This window comes from Gymnoscopelus braueri (genome assembly GCF_963280865.1).
Source record: "Gymnoscopelus braueri genome assembly, chromosome: 2".
Lineage (NCBI taxonomy): Eukaryota > Metazoa > Chordata > Actinopteri > Myctophiformes > Myctophidae > Gymnoscopelus > Gymnoscopelus braueri.
In genome coordinates this window covers 46,832,853-46,859,311 of record NC_137604.1, presented here as the reverse complement: position 1 = coordinate 46,859,311, position 26,459 = coordinate 46,832,853, and the positions used below count along the sequence as shown (strand labels likewise).

General features: G+C 41.6%; 2 protein-coding genes across 2 annotated transcripts; both read left to right on the top strand.

The window, feature by feature from the left end:
- The first annotated feature begins 95 nt into the window (after window positions 1-95).
- klhl2 (kelch-like family member 2) lies at window positions 96-17,722 on the top strand. The gene is made up of 15 exons (XM_080417635.1): window positions 96-295; window positions 2,674-2,793; window positions 3,301-3,407; window positions 4,796-4,917; window positions 5,554-5,716; window positions 6,089-6,198; window positions 7,059-7,175; window positions 8,004-8,153; window positions 10,588-10,705; window positions 11,733-11,930; window positions 12,756-12,857; window positions 12,946-13,074; window positions 13,911-14,051; window positions 14,489-14,632; window positions 16,206-17,722. The coding sequence occupies exons 1-15, from the start codon at window positions 279-281 to the stop codon at window positions 16,232-16,234; spliced, it is 1,767 nt and encodes a 588-aa protein (XP_080273761.1). The 5' UTR covers window positions 96-278; the 3' UTR covers window positions 16,235-17,722.
- Window positions 17,723-19,123: 1,401 nt separating this feature from the next.
- Window positions 19,124-26,314, top strand: LOC308077241 (methylsterol monooxygenase 1-like). The gene is made up of 6 exons (XM_080417862.1): window positions 19,124-19,364; window positions 21,657-21,956; window positions 23,063-23,211; window positions 23,441-23,567; window positions 24,333-24,487; window positions 26,087-26,314. Exons 2-6 carry the CDS (start codon window positions 21,702-21,704, stop codon window positions 26,274-26,276), a joined length of 876 nt encoding a protein of 291 aa, XP_080273988.1. The 5' UTR covers window positions 19,124-19,364; window positions 21,657-21,701; the 3' UTR covers window positions 26,277-26,314.
- Window positions 26,315-26,459: the final 145 nt, after the last annotated feature.

Here is a 26,459-nt window from a genome sequence, read left to right as displayed (position 1 = left end):
AGGGGCTTCATGTCACCACCGCAGTGGCTCCTGTTGTATGTATGAGACGCCGGTGGGCAGGAGGCTGCGGGCTGGAGCAGGAGCCCGTGTCGTCGTCGCCGCCTGAGGGAAAAGGAATTAGACCCGGAGAGGGTCTGGATTTATAGGATCTAACAAAAGAGACAGACACAGCCGTGGTTGGTGGATATGGACTGGTGCATGCTGCTGCTCCAGCAGGCTGCCACCACACTCTGAGAAGCGGCAGCGGCGGCAGCAAGCAGGCAGCAGAGCACACAACCATGGATGTTCATCCTCTGTAAGTGAGCGTCAAGAACAAGAGGGGTTGAGGGTTCATCATCATCATCATAGTAGTAGATCTGCTGCTGTGTGACTGATGATGCCGCATTGGTACAGACACGGTGCAATCCTGAGCGTTCGTTTAACTCTGAGGGGGTACAAATGGAACCAGCCGGACCCTCCCCTCCCTTACCCATTTGTAACTCTGAAAGTGCACATATATAGGTGCATTTTCAGAGTTACAAATGGGCATGGGAGGGTCTATTTGTACCCCCTCAGACTCAGAGTTAAATTAACACTGGGGATTTTCACTCTGTGGTGTTGTTTGGTTGTTGGTTTAATTGGTGTTGTTAAAATGTCATGTTTGTTCTGATGCAAGAATGATATGTGTGGGTGTTTATTGAGCTATGCATGTACTGTACTGTACTGTACTGTACTCTACTCTACTGTACTGTACTGTACTGTACTGTACTGTACTGTACTGTACTGTAGGTAGGCTATAGTATATTGAATATTAGCTGAGAGAGAGAAAGCTATAAATGCTCACATCTACCATTAATTAATGTCTGTCATGATGAACCAATGATCTACAAATTCACTGTGTGCGCTCTTGGATTAAAAGTCCTCACAAGGATAGGAACATCTAGGAAAGAGAGGACATTCTATATCAGCTTCCTCTTTTAGGGTTATTTAGGGTCATTTAATGGCAAGTTTATTCGGATAGCACATTTCAACATCAGTGCTTTTCACAAAACATTAAGGAGCATTAAACAGTGCAAAAATAAACACATTGTGAAACGACATTTGAAGTTGAAATAAAACTATAAGAAGAATACAATTGTGCAGTGCAGAGGCAATGGTACAAAATACATATAAAATGAGAAGAGAAAAGTCTTCAGCTTTGATTTATAAGAACTGAGAGTTGTAACAGACCTGCAGTTTTCCGGGAGTTTGTTCCAGATATCTGGTGCATAGAAACTATGCAACCTCTCTCCAGTCTCTGCGTTTAGTTCTGTCTCTGCTTTCAGAAAGGCAAGCAGACCTGTCCCAGATGACTTGAGAAGTCAGGTCTGGATTTGGTTCATGATGTAGCACAAGATCAGAGACATGTATTTTGGCCATAAACCATTTAATCCTTTATCAAAGAAAAGTAGTATTTTGAAATCAATGCTTTGACAGACAGGGAGCCAGTTAGTGATGTGATCCACTTTGTGATCCACTTTCTGGGTATTAGTGAGTTTGATTGATTGATTGAATACTTTTATTAGTCTGACTTGGGTTGTGGTTTTTGACATTACCGATGTCTTTTTACAATTTTTCAGTTTTGTCTTTGTTTATTGAAGAAGACGATTCTGGCACATCCAATAATTGATTCATTGATATGGTTGGTTATGTCCATTTATGCATCATCTGCATGATTATGATAACATTTTGTAGTTTTCCATAATCTGAGCCAGTGGGGGCAGGTAGATGTTGAACAGAAGAGGCCCCAGTGTGGAGCCTTGGGGAACTCTCAGTGTAATTTGTGTCCGCTCAGATATGTAATTACCTATAGACACAAAGTAGTCCCTGTAGACAGTAGTACTGTGCCAGAAAGTCCCACCCAGTTTTTTGTGGTCGACTGTGTCGATTGCGCCGCTGAGATCTAGTAATACTATAACTGAAATTCTGCCATTGTCTGTGTTTAAAGAGTAAACTCCTCCCCTCAAAAAAATCATGTTTTGTGTCGATGATTTGCTTGTCTTTGATGAGGCTTAGGTTGTGTGACATGACATCACACCACACAAACATCCTCTGTTAGTGTGCCCCGCATCAAACCAGTTTCCAGTGAGTGCTCATCTGCAAAAACAGATTTTGGATGTTTAAAAAAACATACATAGAGCTGTGCAGAGTGCAAGAAACCACCAGGGTTTTCATCGGTAAGTGGATGTCATTAAAGAACAAGAGCAGTCTCAGTGCTGTGCTGTGGTTGAAATCCTGACTGGATATCAAAGCATTTATTCAGTGCCAAGAAGTTGTTCAGTAGGTGAAAGACAGCAATTCAATTATTTTACTTACAAACTGAAGGTTTGATATGGGTCTTACTGTAATAGTTCATTTCATTAGTTTCGTAGATTATTCTTTTGAATTATCTTTTGAGTGGCTTGATGACTGCAGGTTTTAGGTGGGGTTTAGTTTTAGGATTTTGGGGGTTCAAATATAATATAATAGGGGTAAATGGATTGGGTTTGGGGACTGAATAGTCAATGGCGGATTCTCAGAACTGTATGCAAATGATTGTGAGTGAATGTGAAGTCTGTCATGGGCAGCATTATGATTTACAAATTCAATACTTCCTTATTCTGTGTGTGCGTGTGTGTGTGTGTGTGTGTGTGTGGGTACGCTCATCCCTCTCAGCTGTACCAGACTCAGTCCACATCCGTTGGACAAGGAGGATGGTGTAGAGAGACAAGGCCCTGTTACGCTCAACCCACGACACATGCGAAAGGCCTTCAAAGTTATGAATGAGTTGCGCAGGTAACATACGAGTACACACACACACACACACACTCTCACTCTCTCTTTTTCTCTCTAGTTATCTGTGACACTTTGTTGTGAGCTTGTAGATCGGCTACTTTCTGTGCGCAACCCCCGTGTGCAACTAAGTATAAATCACCCTTAAATCTCAGTGTAGTGATTATTTTTATAATACATGTGACCTCTCTCTGTCTCTCTTTGAAGAGACACACTCACATAGAACACAACATCAAAGGCATCCTCACACTTTGATACTTGATGATTGGTTCATTGAATTTATTTGACAAATGAAAATACAATACACAATTCCGCCATCAGCACTTTATCCATCAGGATATTGGGGGGAAAAAAGAAGTCTCACGAGTCACGACTCATTTCCAGTGTGATCCTGGAAAGGCCCATGCTATCATTTATTAGATTTGTCCTGTTAGCAGCCATGAACGCTGTCTGTCTGTCTGTCGCGGTTTTGTAATCATGTCATCATTGGTGCATGGTGTCTCTCTCCAGTCAGAGCCTGCTGTGTGACGTGACCATAGTCGCAGAGGATGTGGAGATCGCTGCTCACAGGGTGGTCCTGGCTGCCGGGAGTCCTTACTTCCACGCCATGTTTACAGGTAACCACCGCTGTTTCTGATGTGTGTGTATACTAAGGTTGAACCAGATCCAACATTGAGGAACCAGAATTGGTTTCATCACGTTTTTGAACCGTTTCCGGAACCGGTTTATCGCACTGTCAGAGCTGGTATGTGGACTTCATGTCTGCTATACAATTACAATACCAATGGTTCTCAAACTTTTTAGTTTCAAGGACCACCATAACTGAGAGTGTATAAATGGAACCAAATGGACCTGTAATTTGGTTCCATTAGAGTTGTTACAGACCTGTAAGGGTCTATTTGGAACCCGCTCAAGTACCCCTGACCTCACTTTTACAATAATATGTACAGTATGTATAAGCCTAATTTTAATGAAGACCAAAATTATATAGATTAAAAAATAGGAACCGTTAAGGAATCGTTAAAATCCTAAAGGATCCCAACCCTAGTGTACACATAGCCAAGACATAAGCTAAGGTAAGATAAGCCCTCCGTTATACCCAGGGGGGAATGCAGTTTTTACAGCACCTAGCAGCAACATGTCAAAAAAGCACAGTGAAAATATATGACAGATTCAAATCAAAGAGGTCGGGGTAAAAAGAATCACATGCCCTCCAATCTGCCCCAACAAGATTATTACCACCAGAGAACAAAAACAAATTCCTTCTCCCTGTCTCCATAGCTCTCATTTCTCCTGTATCTTGGTACAAGCGATATTGTTTAATATCATCATTCTCAGGATGATGCGAATACTGTCTGGCCACTAAGTTCTCTGATCCCACTGTGCTTTACTGTTCGCTGCTGGTAATGTTGATGAGGTGCTGCTGTTGGAATTGAAGATTATTGTTCGCTAAGTGGCTTTGGATGAGAGTGCCAACGAAGGGCTGAAACATTGACATAAATGTAATGTGTATTTACACAGTCAGACATCCGAAAGGATTACACGCGTCTGTCTGTCTGTCTGTCTGTCTGTCTGTCTGTCTCTGTCTGTCTGTGGCTGTGTTAGTGCATCTATGGCTATGTGTGTGTGTGTTGTGTCTGTGTTTGTGCTTACCGTAAGTCCATTAATGTGTACTGTATGTGCACTGCATCATAATAACAGCCTGTTTGTGGTTAGGGTTTTGTCTTAATGGAAGACTATCATATCCTGTAATGTATGTCAAACCAATCCTGGGAAGGCTAACATATCCTGTATGTACACGACGTATATGTCACGCTAAACCAGAAACTGCTACGTGGAAAAACACTACAGAGGTGTGTGTGTGTGTGTGTGTGTGTGTGTGTGTGTGTGTGTGTGTGTGTGTGTGTGTGTGTGTGTGTGTGTGTGTGTGTGTGTGTGTGTGTGTGTGTGTGTGTGTGTGTGTGTGTGTGTGTGTGTGTGTGTGTGTGTGTGTGTGTGTGTGCAGGGGAGATGGCAGAGAGCAGAGCAAAGAGGGTGAGGATTAAGGAAATGGATGGATGGACTCTGGGTCTGCTTGTGGACTACATTTACACTGCTGAGATACAGGTCACTGAGGACAATGTACAGGTACTGTATGCATACACACACACACACACACACACACACACACACACACACACACACACACACACACACACACACACACACTCACACACAGTGTACAAGATACCATGTCTATTTAGAGTCACACACACCTACTGTAGATATACTCAGCACACACAGTGTATGAACCCATACTAACGGCAGGTCTCAGGGGGCAATGTACAGGTGTGCAGTACACACACACACACACACACACACACACACACACACAGTTTGGATTGCTGTGTCTTTTCTTTATTAATTAACGATGCCCACATGCCTTGTGCACTTTGAAATGCCAGTACTATGATGATGATGATTATGCTGCCATCTGTGTTTAGTCTGTCTTATTCATTTCTATTTGGATGTAATGTTTATGCGCTGGTGACAATGTCAGTCTCCCCTTTGATGATAAAGAAAGTGCAGTATTTAATCATTCATACCTCAAGAGAAGTAAAACAGGCATATAGTTATGTTATAGTAATAATACAATTTTCTATGCCTGCAAATAATGCCCCCCAGATGCAGTGCAATGTCTATTTAAGTCACACATAAATTTTTTTCTCCAAAACAAACACACGCGTGTGTGTGTGTGCGTGTGCGTGTGCTTTATGCGTGCAGGCTCTGCTACCCGCGGCAGGGCTACTCCAGCTGACGGAGGTGAGGAAGGCCTGCTGTGAGTTCCTCAGCTCTCAGCTCCACCCCTCCAACTGTCTGGGAATACGAGCCTTCGCAGACCTCCACGCCTGCTCCCAACTCCTCACACAGGCCAACTGCTATGCTGGTATGTGAAGACCTACACACTGTGTGTGTTGAGAGGGAAATTCGACAGAAGGAGGGGGAAGGAGCGAGAGGAAGATAAACGTGAGCGAGAGAAGAGTCAGATACAGAGACAGATGGAGGAAAGAGGAAAGAGAGAGAGAATCCAACCAAATATTAATACTACAGAGACATTCCCTGCTAGTTCCTGCCTCTCCAGTTCCTGTCTCCTGGAGAGACAGGAACTGGAAAATGAAAAGTAGTAATCAGTAAAGTTGAGAGAAAGAAGGAGGGCAGAGGTAAAAGTGAAACGGCGTGGTGTAACACCACGCCAATTCACACACCGTTTTTGCCTCTGTGTTGATCAGAACATGTCATGTTTGGTTTGGTTTGACAGAACAACACTTTGCTGAGGTGGTTGGAAGTGAGGAGTTCCTCAACCTGGGCATGGAGCAGGTGTCCAGCCTCATTGCCAGTGACAAACTCACCATCCCCACGGAGGAGAAGGTACACACACACACGCACACGCGCACACAAGCACACGCACACACACTACAAACAATTTATTCAAAGGCACAACAGGCACACACATGCATACATAGACCATAGGCTCCAATGAGTGCAAGGACCCAGGCTTGTATGGACCACCCTCTTGTCTCGCGTGTCTCTGCCCTTGGTTTCCTGTGATACTGTCCTATCTGAAATAAAGCATTAAAATAATGTGACTATTTCCGTCTCATGTTTGACCTACATTGAAACAGTGGGATGTAGCTGTTATTTTTGGAATCACTGGTGCCAGCTCAGATAATTGTCTCGTTGTGAGTTTTTTGTGTCATTAATAGAGGTTGGGGCGGCTTCTCCTATTCTATCTAATCATGCGTCAGCTTTTTTACATCATCCTGCGTTTTTGCTGGCTCCCGGGTTGCCAAAATCATGTGCGTCAAACAAGCGCCGGTGTTGCCAAATCCGTGAACCAAGCGGACTATGACGCGTGCATGGTGCTCATATCCCCGACGGGTATGGTCTAGTTTATCTAATTGCTGTTTTTAATTGACTTAACTAAATGTGCCTTTGCAAGGCAGTTCTGAACTTGTTCTTCACAACTTTGTTACTTAATAGTTTGGAGCAGCAGGTTTAACAAATTATATAAAAGGTTGATTTTAGAGTGCTGTGTGTGTGTGTGTGTGTGCCTCCATAAGTTCATGTGTTGTTTTGGAGCACCAGGGCTCCCAGGGTTTTCCAAACATCAATTTTAGTTATTTTTTAATACTCTGTATTATGACGGTGTCGCTTGATGATGTAAAGAACTGATTGTCGTGCGATGGAGTATAGATTAAGCTTTAGAATGCTGTGTGCTTCATGTGAAGGTATTTGAAGCGGTGATTGCTTGGGTCAACCACGACAAAGATGTCCGCCAGGAGCACCTGGCTCACCTGATGGAGCATGTCCGCCTGCCGCTGCTCACCAGGGAATACCTGGTACAGGTACGTACGTCGCTCTGCATCCTGCATGCTGCTTTGAAATGCAACTCGGATGCTGTTTCTTGATATCGTCGAGAGTTTCATCAGGACAACCAACATTGTTGATGTCTGCAGCGTGTTTTGATGTGTGTCTTAGAGCTACAGTTGCGTTGATAAGGTCCCAGAAGCTCAAGTGCTCCATTGCTTTTTATTGCATCATGCTTCAAAACATGTTTGAAAAAACGGACTTTGAAACTGTGTTGCCTTTTCACCCATCTGTGCAAAAGTTAGCGTTCAAAAGGTTTGATGAATAGGGTTGATAAATCGTTTTTTATGGGCACAAGAACTGCAGAGCAGTTTGATTCCAGGTGTTTCTTCTTCTTGTATTGTTAGACTGCATAGATGTTTACATTGCAAGGATGACATGTGTGGGTGGTTTGTTATTTGGCTGCACTGCCACAAGTGCTATGCAATTTCTAACTTCACACGATGCAATTTGTTTTTGTAAGTTTACAATTATAACCACGAGTCTACTGCACCTGCCTTTTACATTAGGCGGTTCTCTCAGTGCTGAGTGCTGACGCATGCTGTAGTTTGTCATGCCAGCAGTTACAATTGCATAGCTGTTCAGGAAATAGACGTACTACTAACATTTTATAATATGTCTGTCAACATGTAATGATAACATAAGTATTCACTAAGTGAGTGTATAAGTTCCAACAAACAAACCCTGATTCAGATTCTATAGAAATACCTCCCTGCCACCATATAGCCCTCAGCCCCAATTTAAGTACATCAACCCCATCGTCTGATCAGTGCTTCTCTGTCTGTCTCTGTGATTGGCTGGGTCAGCGGGTGGAGGAGGAGTCTCTGGTGAAAAACAGCAGTGCGTGTAAAGACTACCTGATTGAGGCCATGAAGTACCACCTGCTGCCAGCTGACCAACGGGCTCTGATGAAGACAGCCCGCACACGCATGAGGACACCTGCCTCCTGCCCAAAGGTACACACACACACGCTCACGTTGTGAGCTTGTAGATCGGCTATTTTCGGTGCACGACACAACTAAGTATAGATGAAGCATAACCCCAACCCCTAAACCTAACCTCTAAATGCCTAATCCTAACCTAATCATTGAGGGAGACCCTCATTTGCAATGATGCTGAGATTATAAACAAATTAAGGATCAGCATGAGATCAAATAAATCTGTTATTCAATCGTCAATTAAAACAGTTGCATACAGGGAATGAATGGATATTGAGTTTGTTCCTAAAATGGCCAATAGGTAGTGGTACTAGGGTATTCAGTTTAAGGTCATGTTGCAAGAGTTTCCAAGAATGTGGTGCACCAATACTGAAAGCAGTCTTTCCCAGGTTAGATCTGGCATGAGTTACCTGAAGAACCAGCCATTCACTGGAGCGAGTTAAAATTTGACTGTGGTTCTGAGATGTAGTGGATGATGGTAGTATTCTGACCAGGAATTTGTAAATAAACAGACACCAATCCGGACTGCACCCCACCCCACCCCCTTACCAACCTCACAGACTGATGTCTGCTACACATGTAGTGTTTAAAACCAGCTGCAAGCTAGTCCACTGTGTCAAATGCTTGTCTATGAAATTAGCTGCAGCATGTTTTTTATCGTCTAGACCAGTCATTAGATTGTGTAGAACCAGGGTGACAGCTGTGGTGGTGCTATGATTAGCTCTAAAGCCGGATTGATGTGGACTTAGAATAGACTGTCGTGATAGGAATGGCTTCAGCTGGTTATTCACTACAGTTTGCAGAATCTTTGAAAGACAGGGCAGTTTTGAGAGTCGGTTATTGGGATCATTAAGACTAATGTATACTACACCAGAACTAATCTCTGAAGAACAGATTCTGCTCTGCGTTTGAATCTGTCGGGGGGGTTCGTCATAACGTGTACGCACTGACCTACAAGTAGGCGTGCCTTCAGATCAGGAAACAGGCCGCGCTTTACCCAATCAAATGTAGAGGGCGGTATTTACTGTCTGCGCTCTGCTTCCCACTAAAAACAAAACCGAAACTCATTTAACAATAGCGTCCTCGGAGCAGACAACCACAGAAAGATATTCACATTTTAACTTGCTCTTTCATCATAGAAACAAGTGGGCTTATAACCAAAACGATCCATGTTCTCTGGGAGAAGTGGTGTTAGTGTTCTGTGTAGAAATATTGTTAGTGGGAATGAAAACATAGTTGCACCACCGGAAGTGAAAGGCTGAAGGCAGACCAAAACCCTGGTTTCCTCGCGCATGAGTGCTATGTCGACCTCCTCCCAGAGCCAAGTGAGATAGTAAAAAACAGCAGAGGGCGCTGTTTTTCCTTTTCATTTGGCGATGGGTTCCCAGATTGCACCAGAACAGACAAAATGTGGTAGGTTTGGCTGGATAGAGTCTACAATATGACTTCATACAGAGGTTCGGGTGGGCGGGATCAGAACAAAGTTTGGGTGTTCTGTGCCTCAGAGATCAGCTACTGTGATTGGTCAGACGTTCCGCATTGTTTCCACATTCAGCTCTGCTTCAAGTTAATTCTGTCAGCAGTAAAGCAGTAGTAGTTTGGAAGAGACAACGAGCCAACTTCCAAGAGATACAAACACCTCTGAAATCTCTCTCTAATAGACCGCCGAAGTCTGATGTCATTTACACATCCTTTGTTTGTCTACCTGGTTCGCAGTTTTCCACCCCCGTTCTGAATCCCATAGACGTATTTAATATCGCGTCAAATAAGAACTGTGTTCCAAAAATAAACAAATGACCACGGCGGGTTGACTCTTATGGATATGAAGCATCAACTGACGGTGAGAAAACGCTAATGTTACTTCCGCCGAATTAGTTACATTTTCGCCAGAAACAGACTGTATCAAATATAAGTGACTGACTATCATAAACGATACAGAACCTCCTCCCTGACAATAACGCCGACACGCGGTGTTTATTTTTGGACCACAATTCTTATATGAGACGATTCTAAGATGACCCAATGTTATTCTCCATAGAGAAATTACTTCCGCAAACCTGGGGATGAACGAGTGACATCAGGACTTCGGTGCTCTATGACCATGATAATAAACACAACCTATCGCTAGAAATGGCAAAACCTCCGTACCTCTGTCACAAATTACCCACAGTGCGTCGGCGTTGTGATATCTAGGTATTAAAACATCTGTTCCTTTTTTTTAAAATTCATTTTAAATCTTTCTTTAATAATATATATATTCTACTGTGTATACTTTTATTTATTTTTCCTGACAGCCTTCCAGAATTTGGTAGGAACTGAATGACCTAAGTGCTGAGTGAGGACACGCAAAATGTCCTCACTTATTGTGACTTCCCTCACATTTCTCTCCTGGGCACATTTGGTCATCGCAAAAATAGAAGCACACACACTGATCTTGTTGTTTGTATGCTAGGTGATGATTGTGGTCGGGGGCCAGGCTCCCAAGGCGATCCGGAGTGTGGAGTGTTATGACTTTGAGGAGCAGCGCTGGTATCAAGTGGCTGAGCTCCCCACCAGGAGGTGCAGAGCGGGTAGGAAACACTTAAAGGGACTACACCATGAATTTTTACTTTTTCTTCTTTTTTGTGTGTTTTTGGTCTCCCCTACCTCTCTTCTATCCCCAAAAATACCCCAGTTTGAACACTCAGGCTTTCACAGCAAATCTGGGGTTTTCTGTAAATTGGTCTCAAAACAGGCCAAACTGATTTGCACCCTGACGTGACGTGACGTCACGCCAGGGTACAATCCCTCCCGTTTTTCAGTTCCAACCAAGAACCAGGAGATAACATGCATACAAACTGGCTCAATAGCGCCCCGTGCCAAACAGGACAATGTGGTATTGCAGGTGAAAGTGCTTTATAAGCCAGAGAGAAGTTAGTTGGAATGAGTATATCTGAGGCTTGATTTAGGCTCAAACCTTTTGAAAAACGTTTGAGGGACATAAACAATATGATATTAAATATTATTATTATTTTTTTAATTTATGGTGTATCTCTTTAACGCTTCAACATCTGTATGATCCACCACATAACAGTTATTAGTATTGTCAATATATTACATACAGAATTGTACATATACATATAATCTATATATCATCGCTGTGGTGTACAAACCTTGTATGTAACGAAACTGTTACTTTTCAGGAAATAAAAAAAAACCCACATACAGACTTTACCACTTTCACTTTTAAAATGTTTAAAAAAATGGCCAAAATAGCCGATCTACAAGGTAAACATTTGTCACGATTGTGACAGGTTGTGAGCTTGTAGACCAGCTATTTTTGCTAATACAGTCGCGCAAAAGAAAGTATGAAGAAATAGGTCATTAATTTAAGAAAAAACTATGTTTAAATATGAAGATACATGGTTTCCAGCCAACAACAGTATCCTATTATAAATGCGCAAAATCATGCATTGTTCCTGTAGTGATATACAATCATGTATACCCTTACATTTTTACTGTTTTTTAGTTTTTCTTCCCAAACAGTTTCTTTCAGCAGTCGCAGTTGTTTGTCATTGTAGATAATCTGTGTGTCCTCTGTGTTGCTCTGTGCTATAGGGGTGGTGTACGTGGGCGGGTGTGTTTATGCGGTTGGAGGTTTTAATGGCTCCCTGCGCGTGCGGACGGTGGACTGCTTCGACCCCGCAACAGACAGGTGGACATGTGTGAGCAGCATGCAGGATAGGCGCTCCACGCTCGGAGCAGCTGTTCTCAACGGAATGCTTTATGCCGTAGGAGGCTTTGATGGCAGCACAGGTGTGTACGTGTGTGTGTATGGTTGTCACCATCATGACATTTTAGTTGATTTTCATACAAATAATTGTGATAGCTGAATTGCGGGTTTTGGCATTGAACATTTCTGTTTGCCTTTTTAGGCTGTGCAAGCAAAAAAACTACACAGATCTGCATAAATAACTTAATACAAAGCCTACAGTATTACTGAAATATACAAATAAATGACTGACAATGAATGGGACCAATAATCAAAATAATTTATTTGGCCAAAAAGGCCATATGTTTAAAGGCACACTTTATAATTGGTCCTCACTAATGTTCATTATAAAATTGTATCATTTCATTACTTACTAGTCTTATGCTTTAAAAAATGTTCAAAAATAGCAGAAATAGGCAGAAACAGGCTGGGGTAGCAGCCCGGGCACCTAGGCTACAATGTAGCCTGACGGCGCGTTGCGGGTTCGAGTCCCGATCCCGACGGCCTTTGCTGCGTGTCACTCCCCATCTCTCTCTCCCCATTTCTTGTCAGTCTACTGTCCTATCAATAATAAAGGCATAAAAAGCCCCACAAATAATAATATATATATATAATTTATTTTTTCAGAAATAGCTATTTTTGCTTTTTGAAAATTGTTAAAAATGTACAAATAGTCCAAAATAAGGACGCCAGCAAATGTATGTCACAATTATCACAATTATGTGATAGTGTGACAGGCTTGTGTTTGTATACTCTTGTTCTTCAGTCTTTGTGAGGACCAGATGAAAACAGGTTAAACCATCATATTCCTTGGTTGAAACTAGGCATTGTATAAATTGACAGATCTTCTCATTAATGTGTATTTGCAGGTCTGTCCACGGTTGAGGCCTATAACCCAAAGACAGATGAATGGTTCCACGTTTTACCCATGAGCACGAGACGCAGCAGTGTCGGAGTTGGAGTTGTCAGCGGTGAATAAGTCATATTTTTAACCGCTTTCCTTGTCCTGTAATATTTAGCTTATTGTTGTCTCTCTTTTGCTGTGTGTGTGTGTTCCAGGTATCCTGTATGCAGTGGGAGGGTATGATGGAGCAACCAGACAGTGTCTGAGTACAGTGGAGGCCTACAACCCAAACAGTAATACATGGAGCTATATTACTGAGATGGGCACACGACGTAGTGGGGCAGGTGTGTGTGTGTGCATGCACATGCTCTTATTTTATGTGAATGTTCTTTATTCATGTAACACTTAAAATATCAACCACTCTGCACAAAGATTATTGTTATTATTTTTTATTAAATAATTGTTGTGTTCGCGTGTCAGTGTCATACATTTCCATAAGTGTAGGCCTATGTTTAGGCCTACGACGGTGCCATTATATTCTGATGACAGCAGTTTGTACGTCACATACTGACAGAGATAAACTAATGAAACAAACTCACCGACTTCCATGTTGTTTGCAAAACAGATGATAAACCATGATGTAATGATGATGAGCTGATGCTCAGAACAGGGCTGCAAATACTATATCTATCTTCTTAGCGATTATTCTATCAATTACTATTTTGAATAATTGATAAGCCTGTTTTCTGGGATATTTTATTTTATATCAACGAATGGACGTGAAAAGGTTGTAATAGATTATTTCTATATCAAACAAATTGATTAGTCTCAATTTAAGCCCTATTTTATACTTACTGTATGTGGTTATACAATGGTGTTGTGCACAAATCGCAAAATCAGCTGATCTACAAGCTCACAATGTGTCACAATGCGATTAGCTTGCAGACCTGCTATTTTTGCTATTTCTGAAAATGTATTACTTTGTTAAAAATAAATAAATATATACAAATAATACAATTTAAATCGATTAGTTCGATGAGCAGTTGCACCCCTAGGGCAGAATCTGCTTTACATGAATAGACCACTGTTTGGAGGCCCTGCCCACGGGGGTCTCCTGCTGGCTTGTGGCCAGTTTAATTTGAAGCGGTTGAAACACAGCTAAATACACTTCTGTCTCCAGGTGTGGGTGTGTTGAAAGGCCTGCTCTACACGGTGGGCGGGCATGACGGCCCATTGGTCAGGAAGAGTTGTGAGGTGTTCGACCCCGCCTCCAACAGCTGGCGACAGGTAGCAGACATGAACATGTGTCGACGCAACGCAGGTAATACTCTGTCAAGGATCATGGTCTGTCAATATTAACTACTTGAACCCTAGCGTCCATATTGGGGGCATGGCATAATAGGCGAACATTCTGGGAAAATTGGCAAACATTTGATGAAAATGATCTGATCTACAAGCTCAGTCTTCTCAGCGAAGAGATTTGAGGAGGTAACCAAATATAGACCCCTGGGGGACCACAGTCAATAAAGTATAAGGTTTAAGGTGTGGTAGTTTTGTAATGTTTGTTGCCGTTCACGAGGGTGCCCCAATCTTGCCAAGTCCAATTTCTTGTATGTGCCAACAAACTGATTCTATGTTTATGTGTGAATCGTACGTGTATATATATATATAGTATATCTCTATGTGTATATGCGAGTCAATGTGTACAGTATGTGTGTGTATCTACTATCTTTATGTATCCGTGTGTGTGCATTTCAGGTGTGTGCGCTGTGAACAACCTGCTGTATGTGGTGGGAGGAGATGATGGCAGCTGTAACTTAGCCTCTGTTGAGTTTTACAACCCAAACTCTGACAAGTGGACACTACTGCCTGCCTGCATGAGCACGGGACGGAGCTATGCAGGTACACACACACACACACACACACACACACACCCACACACACACACACACACACACACACACACACACACACACACACACACACACACACACACACACACACACACACACACACACACACACAATACTTGAAATACTAAGCAATCATGTACACATGTATCTACTTATATACTGTACATATACCAAATACTATGCAAGTATGTACACACACACACACACACACACACACATACACACACACATACTGTATATACAGTATATATAAAAGCAATAAGTCACAAGAGGCTGTGGTTTACCATGGATTTGACCACGGCTAAGAGGTGCGAGGCTCTGCACAGAATAGAGTGCCTCCAACCTAATTTCTACAAGAAAGTAGTCCCTGCGACTGCCAAGTTGTTGTGCAAATGAATGAAAGGTACCGAGCGGTACGTGGTATCTGCTTTGTTGCTAACTTGGTAACGGTATTGTGAATAGTAATACATCCATGGAACGCAACAGTGAATATTTTACCATGGTACTCAATTCATGATTCAATACAATACAGTGGTGTCATGGATATATACTTTTTCGATACAACAAAAAAGTATAAGTGCCAGTGAACTTTAAGTGATTTTAAAAAGTTGTAATTTATTAAAACAATTTGTTATTTTAAAACTTTGAACTTTTTAAATAATTACTAAAACTACTGAACTAAGCAGGTATGTCAACTCTATATACTGAAACATGCATACAGCAGGTATGTACTCACACATGCATACTGTGCAGCTGTGTACATACAGTCCACTGTATACACTTATTATGCAAGTCCACATTCACCTGCTCTGTTTTGCCTTAGCTAGCTCTATAGCACCATCAAGTGGTAAATCTCGGTATCCAGTACTAATGGAGCGTTTTACCAGGAGCATTAGTACTTCTACTACTGTTACTAACACTTCCAATTATAGTAAATTGTATTCCTACTACAACTACTACAAAGTATGGGGGTATTTGGATATTAATGGGGATATTTGGATATTAATATAGTAATAATAACCGATGCATATAGCGTGGAAGTGATTCAACTGATTTTGATGCTATATTAACTCATTTTGATGGAGACCCCCTGAAGGATTTCAGGAAATTGGAGAACCACTGCTGTAGAGTGTATAAGAATACACGCTCTACTGTATGGGAAGGAAAGTGCATTCATTTTATGGATGAATATTTTAATTCATGTAAAGTGCAATTGACTACCTGAAAAGCAGCAGCTATAAATAAAAATGTATTAACACAGTCAAGCAAATAAAATGAATGCAATGGCGTCTTCTGGTTATTTCCTGGTACACAAAGAAATGCAGTCTCTCCGAAATCAGAAAAAATATTTTCGACATACTCAAGGCAAATTCTGCATGGCAAAAAAAGCGGAAGGATGAGTTTAGCAGATAACTGAGGTCCCCATAGAAAATTATATTAATGGAATAAACAGACTTGTGGACAGGACGCACAGCTGTGTGGAAACGAGGCTTAAAAGTACTGTAGATGAAAAGGACACGGAGAAGCAGCCTTGTCGTTAACACCTTTCTCCTCCCTCCTAGGTGTCACTATGATTGACAAGCCCTTATGACTGCGCTGAGTGCTGCCGTCGCTGAACGTTTTTTGAAGCGGAAGCTGATCTCCTTCCGCTGAACGCTGACCTGGGTTCTATACCTATGATGCCAACGCCTGCACCTGAGGCTCTGTGTCCACGCATCGGCACTGATGATGATGATGATGATTAGGATGTTGATGAGGAGTAGGTAGATGATGAAGACTATTGCACTTAAAAAAACGGGAATAGAACTGTTTTTTTTTCATCCTCTTGCCAAACAGGACTGCTACAGCAAACAGGGGATTTGAGAGTGGGGGGGGGTGCAGTTTACCTCCCGTTTTTAAGCACCACTGTACCACTAATGTAAGTGAAACACTACTGATGATGCTGAGGACCTGCTGTACTTAAAAGTAACGTCATTGAGCCAACTTTGTCGGACATCGCCTTACTTAAGCCTTGTCCTGCGAGCGAGGAAGAGGAGCATTTGGGAATATTATCTCTCTCCTTTTTCCCCCTCTACCGTTTATTTAATCTTCCTGAGAAGTGTATGTGTGTGTGTGCGTGCGTGCGTGTGTGTGCACATGCGTGTGTGTTTGTGCGTGTGCTTGCATGTATGCATACAGTACGTGCTTGCTTGCGCATGTGAGCATGTATGTATGTCGTACGGTATGTATGTACTATGTATGTGCAGAGGTGCACCTGGTCTGATGAAGAGTGTGACCTCTAACCTCTTTTGGTGTAAAAAAAAACGAAATGAGAAGAAAAGAAAGTGGCTGAATGCCAAGTGACATCCGTGTATTATTTTGTTTTCCTGTACCACATTACCCTCCGTTTTTATTATGTTGTTTGACCGGAGGGTGCTGGGATTTCAGGTGTGTGTACCGCTGTTCTGAAGGAAAACGTTCTCCTGATCCTGATAAACACTTTGTATTGTCTGGTTACCAGAGGATGTTGGCTGAGCCTGCATGTGTTCGCCTTGCACAAAGCAGTCGTAGAAGGAAATGTACATTTCTTAAGATGAGAGAAAAAACTAATGATGGAGACTTTTTATGTGGTAAATTGCAGCCAGGACTCGACTCCTCCGGCAGAGGCTGAACTCTCGTTCCACGGTGCCAAAACAAGTGACAGTCGGACGCTGTTTTTTTTAATAAAGCAGTTGTGTTTTAATTTGTGCTTAACTGTCGCCCGCCAGCAGCCATGTTTGTTGCTGTCGTCGAAACCACTGTTGACAGCAGGTGATTGTGGGCTGAACTAACTGCATGGTCCTACTCTCTGAACCTCCTACCCTTGAACCATGAAAAAAAAGACACTGACCTTCCTGACCCTTGATCTTTTGTCCTTGTGTAGCCGCCCCTTATTAACTACTGCACACTCTGACTTAATATGAATGTGCCAATTTCAATATGTCTCTTATTATTTCTGTCTCTTATTACTCTCTTCTCCTGTATTATCTCTCTCTCTCTCTCTCTCTCTCTCTCTCTCTCTCTCTCTCTCTCTCTCTCTCTCTCTCTCTCTCTCTCTCTCTCTCTCTCTCTCTCTCTCTCTCTCTCTCTCTCTCTGCTGTCTCTCTGCTGTCTCTCTGGAACGTGACCAAACCTATTCTTTGATTTTGTTCTCTCGAGCCTCTCTCCTGTTCTTGATAATTGCTACTAAGTATTGATATCGCTGTCTCTTTATCAGTGTATTGAGGAATGTCATGTAGGCTAATGAACTTTGAAATGTTTCATTACTTGTTTTATATTATCATTAATAAATATGCTTCTTGTATTTAAAGTCGCAAACTGATATGCAGTACTAGCCTGATACTTCACTACCACCTCTGTGTAGAAATGTGTAAAAGCATATTATAGCACATTGGTATAGCAGTCGTTTTTCACTGGTTTTATTGACCATAATCTGTAGTTGAATGTGGACGCACAAGAAAGGATTTTGTAAATGGCTAAATTGTATTATAACCCGACAGCTAGATGAGATGGATGCATTTAAGAAGATGTATTCAGTGGTTATAAATGTGGGGTCTGGAGACCCCAGGGGTCCCTGAGGAGGTTCCACAAGGACCCTTACAGGTCTGTAAATGAGTTATGGAGATCCTTGAAGTTAGTACACTCAGAGCAGTGCTGGAAAAAGGTACTCACATGTGTTACTTAAGTAAAAGTATCAATACTGCAATGTAAAAATACATTGTAAAAAGATTACAAGTAAAAGTCCGGAATTCAGAGTAAAAGTACGAAAGTATTGGTATCAAAATGTACTTAAAGTACCAAAAGTAGAAAGTACTCATTATGCAGAATGTCCCATTTCACAAGTTTTCAAATGTATAAAAATCGTTTGAAAATAACAGATCTACAAGCTCTCAATGCATCGCGACGTATTGTGAGCAATGAGCATGTAGATCTGCTATTTTCAAATGGCTGAAATGTATATAGGGCTGAAGTGGTTAATGTATGTTTTGTAATAATAATCAAAATCTACAAAGTAACTAGTTACTAAAGTTTTCAAATAATTGTAGTGGAGTAAAAGTATAATATTTGCCTCTGATGAGTAGTGGAGGAGAAGTAAAAGTATTGAAAAAAGAGAGTTAAAATACCTCAATATTGTACTCCAGTACAGTACTTGAGTACTTAGTTACTTTACACCACTGACACAGTGACAGAGTTATGGAGATCCTTGAAGTTAAAAAGTTTGAGAACCACAGTATTTACACATCTGTGAGGAATCACTTCCACATTTATCACCTGTTTTGTAATCATTTAACAGCATTTTCACTTAAAATGTCATATTCATTTTGGTTACATGACTCTCTACCCCCCCCCCCCCCCTCCCCTTCCCTGCCCCTCCCCTTCCCTCCCCTTTTTATAGGCTACATAACAAAAAAGAATCCAGCCCATCTCTGCTCTGCTCACAAATACTTAAAACATCACTCCAACTGGCATGAAAGCCCAGCTCGTCTCTGATTGGCCATCGCTGTAGAAACTGCTCTGCTCACTAGCATCACTCCATACCGTCACTCCATACCGTCGGCCAATCAGCGCGGCCGTTCAGCCCTCCCGACGTCAGTCTCCTCCCTCTGGACCAATCAGAATCAGGGATCTGACTGTACTTGACGCTCTCGGCACGTCTCTTCTCTCGCTGTCAGGTACAGACGGAACAACAGAGCCGCTGCAAGGTGAGATAATAACGGGTTTATTACAATTAATGAATGTAATTGAATATTGCATTTATTGTGGGAATATTTTAGATGGCGCGATTGTTGTTGCATGACAGGAACAGCATAATCGGGTGCTTCATTGGGTGTGAATGTCGTGTCTAGCCTACTTAACAGTGATGGAAAAAGTACTCATATTTTTTACTTGAGTAAAAGTATCAATACCGCAATGTAGAAATAGTCTGTTACAAGTACAAGTTCGGTATTCAACATTTGCTTGAGTATAAGTACAAAAGTATTGGTATCCAAATGTACTATTTAGGGTTGAAGTGGTTAATGTAGCCTATGTTTTGTAACGATAATCAAAATCTACAAAGTAACTAAAGTTTTGAAATAATTGTAGTGGAGTAAAAGTACAATATTTGCCTCTGAGATGTAGTTGAGTAGTAATAAAAGTACAGAAAATTGGAAATACTCCAGTAAAGTAAAAGATACCTCAAAATTGTACTTAAGTACAGTACTTAAGTACATGTACTTAGTTACTTTACACCACTGGCCTGTAAAGTGATATTGACACTGAATAATTTATTATTTGTAAATAAGTTGTGAGTTGGTCTCCAGTGTACTTGGACTTGGATTTGACAAGATGTTTTGATCTTTTAGATGTTTTTGTGTTTATATTCTCTTTTGTCAGACTTTGTCAGTTTGGCCACTTATAATAGATATTTACTTGGGTAATATTAACTGTATTAAGTCATAATAATCACTGTGATAAGGACGTATTGAAATCCAAATGGGCTATTGTTGTTATGTTGCCCATTGTCATGTACAGTAACAGTTATGTAATTATGGAAAATGGAATGTTTGACTGCATGGTCGATGTAAATTTGTATGTAATATTACAATGTTTCATGTGCGTGAACAGAGCACAAGGCCTGCTGATTTTCTTTTGTTTAGTTAGTACAGCAGTTTGTACACAGTGTTCGATCCTGTCAGATCATTGTGGAGTAGGCCTACAGTTGTGTGAAAGATACACAATAAGCCTCGATACAAGACCGTCATCATGACCGATGACCGTCTTGATCCAAGGCTATATGTGAAAGAATGCTTTTCAAGTGTGCTTTTGACATGATGTTACAGTGCCAGTATAAATTATATACTTTATATAATTATATACATTATAATATATAATGTTTCACCACTTTTTTTTTTTTTTTTTACACGTATTTGTAATTTTAACAAATTATTACTGGAATATTTGTGTTGTTTTGAAATCATAGGACTTTTATGTATAACATATTACAATAAGATTGTTGATAGTTAGAAACAAGTCTGAATACAATACAATATAATATAACATACCGTAGGAAACGGCTCTGGTATGCATTGCAATACTGTACAGACCGATGTAGAACGATTCAGAATTGAATAAGGACTGCTAACACTTGAACAGACAGAAAGCACTTACAGAGCATCGGAACATGCATTCTACATTGCACGTACACACCAGACAAAACTAGGTATTATACTCACAAAAGTAGGGCAGTGGGTCTCAAACCACTCCCTGGTCCCTGGACCCCACTTTGAGAACCACTGAAGTAGGGCTTTGAGAGTGTAAAGAGAGAGCGCTGGTGATGACGTATATGCAACACAGGTCTTGAGTTATGCTTAATTTATATACTCATGCCAAAAGCTCACAACAAGTGGTGATTGGCTATATAAATCAGGCTTTAGATTTTGTGGATTCAAACTCTGGATCACAGGATCATTATTGTGGTCACATTGTGGTCAGAACACTGACACCTAGTACTACTATACATAAAGTATGCTTTAAACCCATTTAGACCTGAGGCCGATTCTACAAAAGTCTTCAGTTTTCTGAAAAAACATTTCTATATCACTGGTGCTCAAACCTTTTCATGTCGAGGACCCCCAAAATTATATGTATTTGGCTGCCGACCCCCCATCTCAAAATATTTTGAAAGAATATATATATATATATATTCAAAGATTTGCACAAATTGTCCCGATTTTTCAAAAAGATCTACAAGCTCATAGCGTGGCACGAAGTCTTGGGCGCTGCCTTACCCCTTATCCCTAAACTTCTTTGCAATTTTTTACTATTTTGATAAACATTTTCAAATAGTTCAAATAGCCAATCTACAAGCTCACAACGTGTCGATGTAGATGGCGCCCAAGATAGGGCCCTTAGGCTTTAAGCCCAATTTACATCCTTTTACATCCAATGTCTCTCACCGAAAATACTGAAACTGATTTCCAACTATAAAAACCTTTTTTGTTTTTTGTTTCCAGTCCTCTCCCCCAGATTTCCCTGACACGCACTCACCCTGCATCAACATGGAGGTCAACGCCACGGCCAACATCCTGGGCTCTGCGTACCTGGCAGTGGAGTACATAGATACAGTGTTACCACCCAACCCCTTCCAGCCCCCACTGAAGCAGGCCTGGGATTACATGATGGGCAACTACACCAAGTTCCAGATCGCCACCTGGGGGTCGCTCTTCGTTCATGAGTTCATCTACTTCCTGTTCTGTGTTCCTGGCTTCTTGTTCCAGTTCATGCCCTTCATGCAGAAGTATAAGATCCAGCAGGTAGGTGTATGTGTGTGAGAGAGAGAGAGAGAAAGACAGACATATACACCAAATTCACACCAACAACCTTTTTGATGCCAAACCTTGAACATTACAACATTTCTTTGGCCTACAAATATACACTGCTCAAAAAAATAAAGGGAACACTTTGATCCCTTAATTCTTTTGAGTTTTTTCGTTAGCAGTATGTACACAGTTCATGAAAAATCTCAAAAGAATTAAGGGATCAAAGTGTTCCCTTTATTTTTTTGAGCAGTATATAAACTTGGGTCAGTGCAATGAATGGAGGAGTCTGATTTCACTTTCTCAGAGTAAAACGTCTTTGGTACTAAACCCAATATACTTCTAATATTTGATAGTATCAGGGTGCGTTTGGAAATCCTCACCGGTAGCGCTCACATATTTGTTTGTATTGACCAGTGCACTCAGTGCTATATATCAGAACGCACCCCTAATAATCTGATCCTGGTAGCATTATTGTGGAGGCAATAATTTGGAATACCAAAACAAACAAATCCGGCGGTATTCACCTGGTTTTCCTAAAAGTAACTTCAGTAAACCTAACCTTATTCCTAAACTTAACCTCAGTAAAACTATGCCTAATCCTAAACGTAGTTATTTCTAACCTTAAACTCAGTAAAACAAATACAAGAATACAAGAACCGCTGGTCCGTGAAAAAAATGGGGGTGAGCGTGTTTTGGGGCGAGTCTTCCGGTTACCCCACAGTCACAGAGTCACAGTTAACATTGACTGCGCCGCGGCTCGGAGTGAACAGATCCTCTCCGTGGAGTAATTAAACACCACAAACAACACGGATTATGTTGACACAAACACACTGGAGTGATTTAGAAGCACTTTATAAGAAAACAAACGCTTATGTTGATTTAACGTTGAAGACAAAGTCATACATTTGCATTCCTATGGGGGACGGTCGCTTCACTGAATGGACTAGGGCGTGGCTGTGTGTACGTGACTTCACACGGCACACCCAGCTCTCTCAGGCGGCACAGTAAAGGGCAGCGGAACTGCGGTTGGGAAACACTGGTCTAAGTGTGCAAATTAACTAAACAGATTTCTTTCCCTGTGTGTTTGCATGGCTATGCAGGACAGGCCTGAGACTTGGGAGAAACAATGGAAGTGTTTTAAGATGTTGCTGTTCAACCATTTCTGCATCCAGCTGCCCCTCATCTGTGGCACGTACTACTTCACCGAGTTCTTCAACATCCCCTACGACTGGGACTCCATGCCCCGCTGGTCAGTGGGAATAACACCAGCATATGTACCATAATACACACATCAGAGTTGTGATATGCTACAACTCAGTACACAATGCCCTAGAGTTTAGAATAATTGAATATGATATCGGGATTGTGTACAACACCAAAATAGTGTGCTTAGGAATCTGAGTGAAATATTTTTATCTCTGATGTTAACGGTTTAATAATGATACGTTTCCCTTTCTACCTCTCTCCCTCTCCTCCAGGTCCTACCTGCTGGCTCAGTGTTTTGGCTGTGCCGTGGTAGAGGACACCTGGCACTACTTCCTTCATCGGGCGCTGCACCACCGTAGTGTCTACAAATATATCCACAAGGTCCACCATGAGTTTACTGTGAGTATAATAATACACACACACACACACACACACACACACACACACACACACACACACACACACACACACACACACACACACACACACACACACACACACACACACACACACACACACACACACACACACACACACACACACACACACACACACAAACAATTTTATGTTAAGTGAGGTCCACACACACATGCAGAGAATACAGTATGATCACCTGCTCATGGTCCCATTAATACTATACACCGCTCCATGGAGTACATTTAGCAGAGTTGCTCTGCCTGAAACCCAGAAGTCTAACCTTGGCCAGAGAGGTTAGCTAAAGTTCCCCTTTAGCTGAGATGTAGATTCCGCTTTGGTTTTCACAGCGGGAGACCCGGGTTTGATTCCAGGTGGTGGCATTACAGGCTCGTCCTGCACCCGGTGGTCGGTGGAGTGGAGTTCAAAAGGGGGTGACTGTAGCAGAGTGGCCCGAAGCTTAAAAGTCTAAATATTCCCCTTAGGGGAGACCCGCGTTATGGGTGATATATACTTACAACCCAGTATAAATCAGTCATCATGGAATGCAGAACAAATGCTTCAAATAAGGTCTAGAAATCCTATGATATTCTTTAAAACAGGCAAACAAGCATGCAAACACATACACTTGCACACATAAACACATGCACATGGAGAAACACACATACATACTGTACCATTACCCCAACCACACAAACAAAACAAATGCACTCACAAACACCTATGTGACCTCCATTATGTGTCCTCCAGTCTCCGTTCGGCATGCAGGCCGAGTATGCACACCCGGCCGAGACTCTGATCCTGGGATCCGGTTTCTTCATCGGTATCATGCTCTTCTGTAACCACGTGGTGCTGCTGTGGGCCTGGGTTGCCTTCCGTCTCCTGGAAACCATCGACGTTCACAGGTAAAAGAAGAGAAAGAAATCCTTTCCTCATTTGCCAGAATTTAAGAGAGCGAGAGAGAGAGAGCTTGCAGGGGTTTAGTGTCTTCCTCGATTACATTTAAATAGGACACATCCCCTGTGGACAGTTGGACTTCATTTGGACACAGAGCATGTGTCTTCCTCGATTACATTTAAACAGGACACATGCCCTATGTCCAAACGAAGTCCAACTGTCCACAGGGGATGTGTCCTATTTAAACAGATAACAACTTAAAATGGCTAAATGGCTCGCTAAGTATTTTATTTAACCATTGAAATTAAAAAATCTCTTCTCCAAGGGAGCCCTGGGACACAACAGGCAGCATTGTAATTTAAAAACACTAAAAAGAAGCAACACAATAAAACTTTTTTTTAACAACATTTAAAATATAGCGTATCGAAATTGAAAACACAACTATTACAATAACCTGCCAACTAAAAACATTGACTGTTCATAGAATCTACCTCAAGCTCTTTCATTGCATCTTAACATTTCCTCGCAGCCATGGAGCAACACTGCAGCAGCAGACATGCTACATTGTCATGATTAGAACGAAGTGTGACTCTCATGTAATTGCTATGAGTTATCACACAATCAATCTGGGAACCCAGCGCCAAATGAAAAGGAAACACAGCACACTCTGCTGTTTTTGACTATCTAGCAGAATCTGTTCTTGAGAGATTATCACACAATAGATGTGGAGAACGTGCCATTACCTGAATCCACCACAAGAGGGCGAGAGAAGTCAGCAGATTGATTATAAAATGTATTTTGACTTTGAATTTGTCAGAATACTGACTTAAATGCATTCTTAAATATTTCTATTTAGTTTTAAGATATAGTGGTATTTCAGGGGTTGGCAAGTAAGTTTGGCCTCGGGCCAATTATTTCTTAGCCATTATATTACAGGCCAGCCCAGAACATGGGCTAATGTAAGAAATTGACAATTAAAAAATGTTACTGAGCACCTTCAAAGCATGGCACCTTCAAAGTGGTCTTTCAACCCAAGGCAGAGGCTCAAATGGAAGATTCTGACTAATCAGCAAGGGTCTAAGGTTCAGGAGGCAGCAGCCTAAACCACTATTCATTTTATAATACTCTTTGAGTATGAGTTTGAAAGGCGATCTCTTGCTCCACAAATACAGTACATTAATCCTAACTGATGCCTTCTTACATCACAGAGTCTGACAGGAATCTTATTCAGGATAACAAGAATAGAGCCATCAAATATAAGTGACAGAACTAGCTTTTTTAACACATTGGACAAATCTGCTTTGTTTGTGGTCGTTTGTGTGCTAAAAAGATTTGGAAAAACGTGATCACTTGTTCCCCACTCACACACGGGGCACAGGAGCAACTGATAAAGATGTGTGACAATATTTGTACTTATATCATGGCCAGATTGCTATACAACCAAACCTTATACCAATGTTCAACATAAAAGAATGTGTAGAAATGGTTAAATAACTAGTCCCTACATTTCCATCCTCTCTCTCTCTCTCTCTCTCTCTCTCTCTCTCTCTCTCTCTCTCTCTCTCTCTCTCTCTCTCTCTCTCTCTCTCTCTCTCTCTCTCTCTCAGTGGTTACGACATTCCTCTGAATCCTCTCCATCTCATCCCTTTCTACGCTGGCGCTCGCTTCCACGACTTCCACCACATGAACTTCGTGGGCAACTACGCCTCCACGTTCACCTGGTGGGACAAGATGTTGAAGACAAACAGCCAGTACGACAAACACCTGCTCAAAAAGGAGGGCAAGAAGGAGGAGTAAAACAAACACACACACACACACACACACACACACACACACACACACACACACACACACACACACACACACACACACACACACACACACACAACTCTGTTGTTAGTGTATTTTTATTGTGTGTTTGTGTATGTATGTGCACAGCACACATGCATCTCTGTGACACACACTATCTTCTGGACTGAG

What these genes read in the sequence shown, in the direction of transcription:
- klhl2 (XM_080417635.1), top strand. An exon ending in CACACGACGTAGTGGGGCAG is followed by an intron (nt 13,075 to 13,910) that starts GTGTGTGTGTGT and finishes TTCTGTCTCCAG; the next exon opens with GTGTGGGTGTGTTGAAAGGC. An exon ending in CATGTGTCGACGCAACGCAG is followed by an intron (nt 14,052 to 14,488) that starts GTAATACTCTGT and finishes TGTGCATTTCAG; the next exon opens with GTGTGTGCGCTGTGAACAAC.
- LOC308077241 (XM_080417862.1), top strand. Translation starts at nt 21,702, where the DNA reads ATGGAGGTCAACGCCACGGCCAACATCCTGGGCTCTGCGTACCTGGCA. An exon ending in AGAAGTATAAGATCCAGCAG is followed by an intron (nt 21,957 to 23,062) that starts GTAGGTGTATGT and finishes ATGGCTATGCAG; the next exon opens with GACAGGCCTGAGACTTGGGA. An exon ending in TGGGACTCCATGCCCCGCTG is followed by an intron (nt 23,212 to 23,440) that starts GTCAGTGGGAAT and finishes CCTCTCCTCCAG; the next exon opens with GTCCTACCTGCTGGCTCAGT.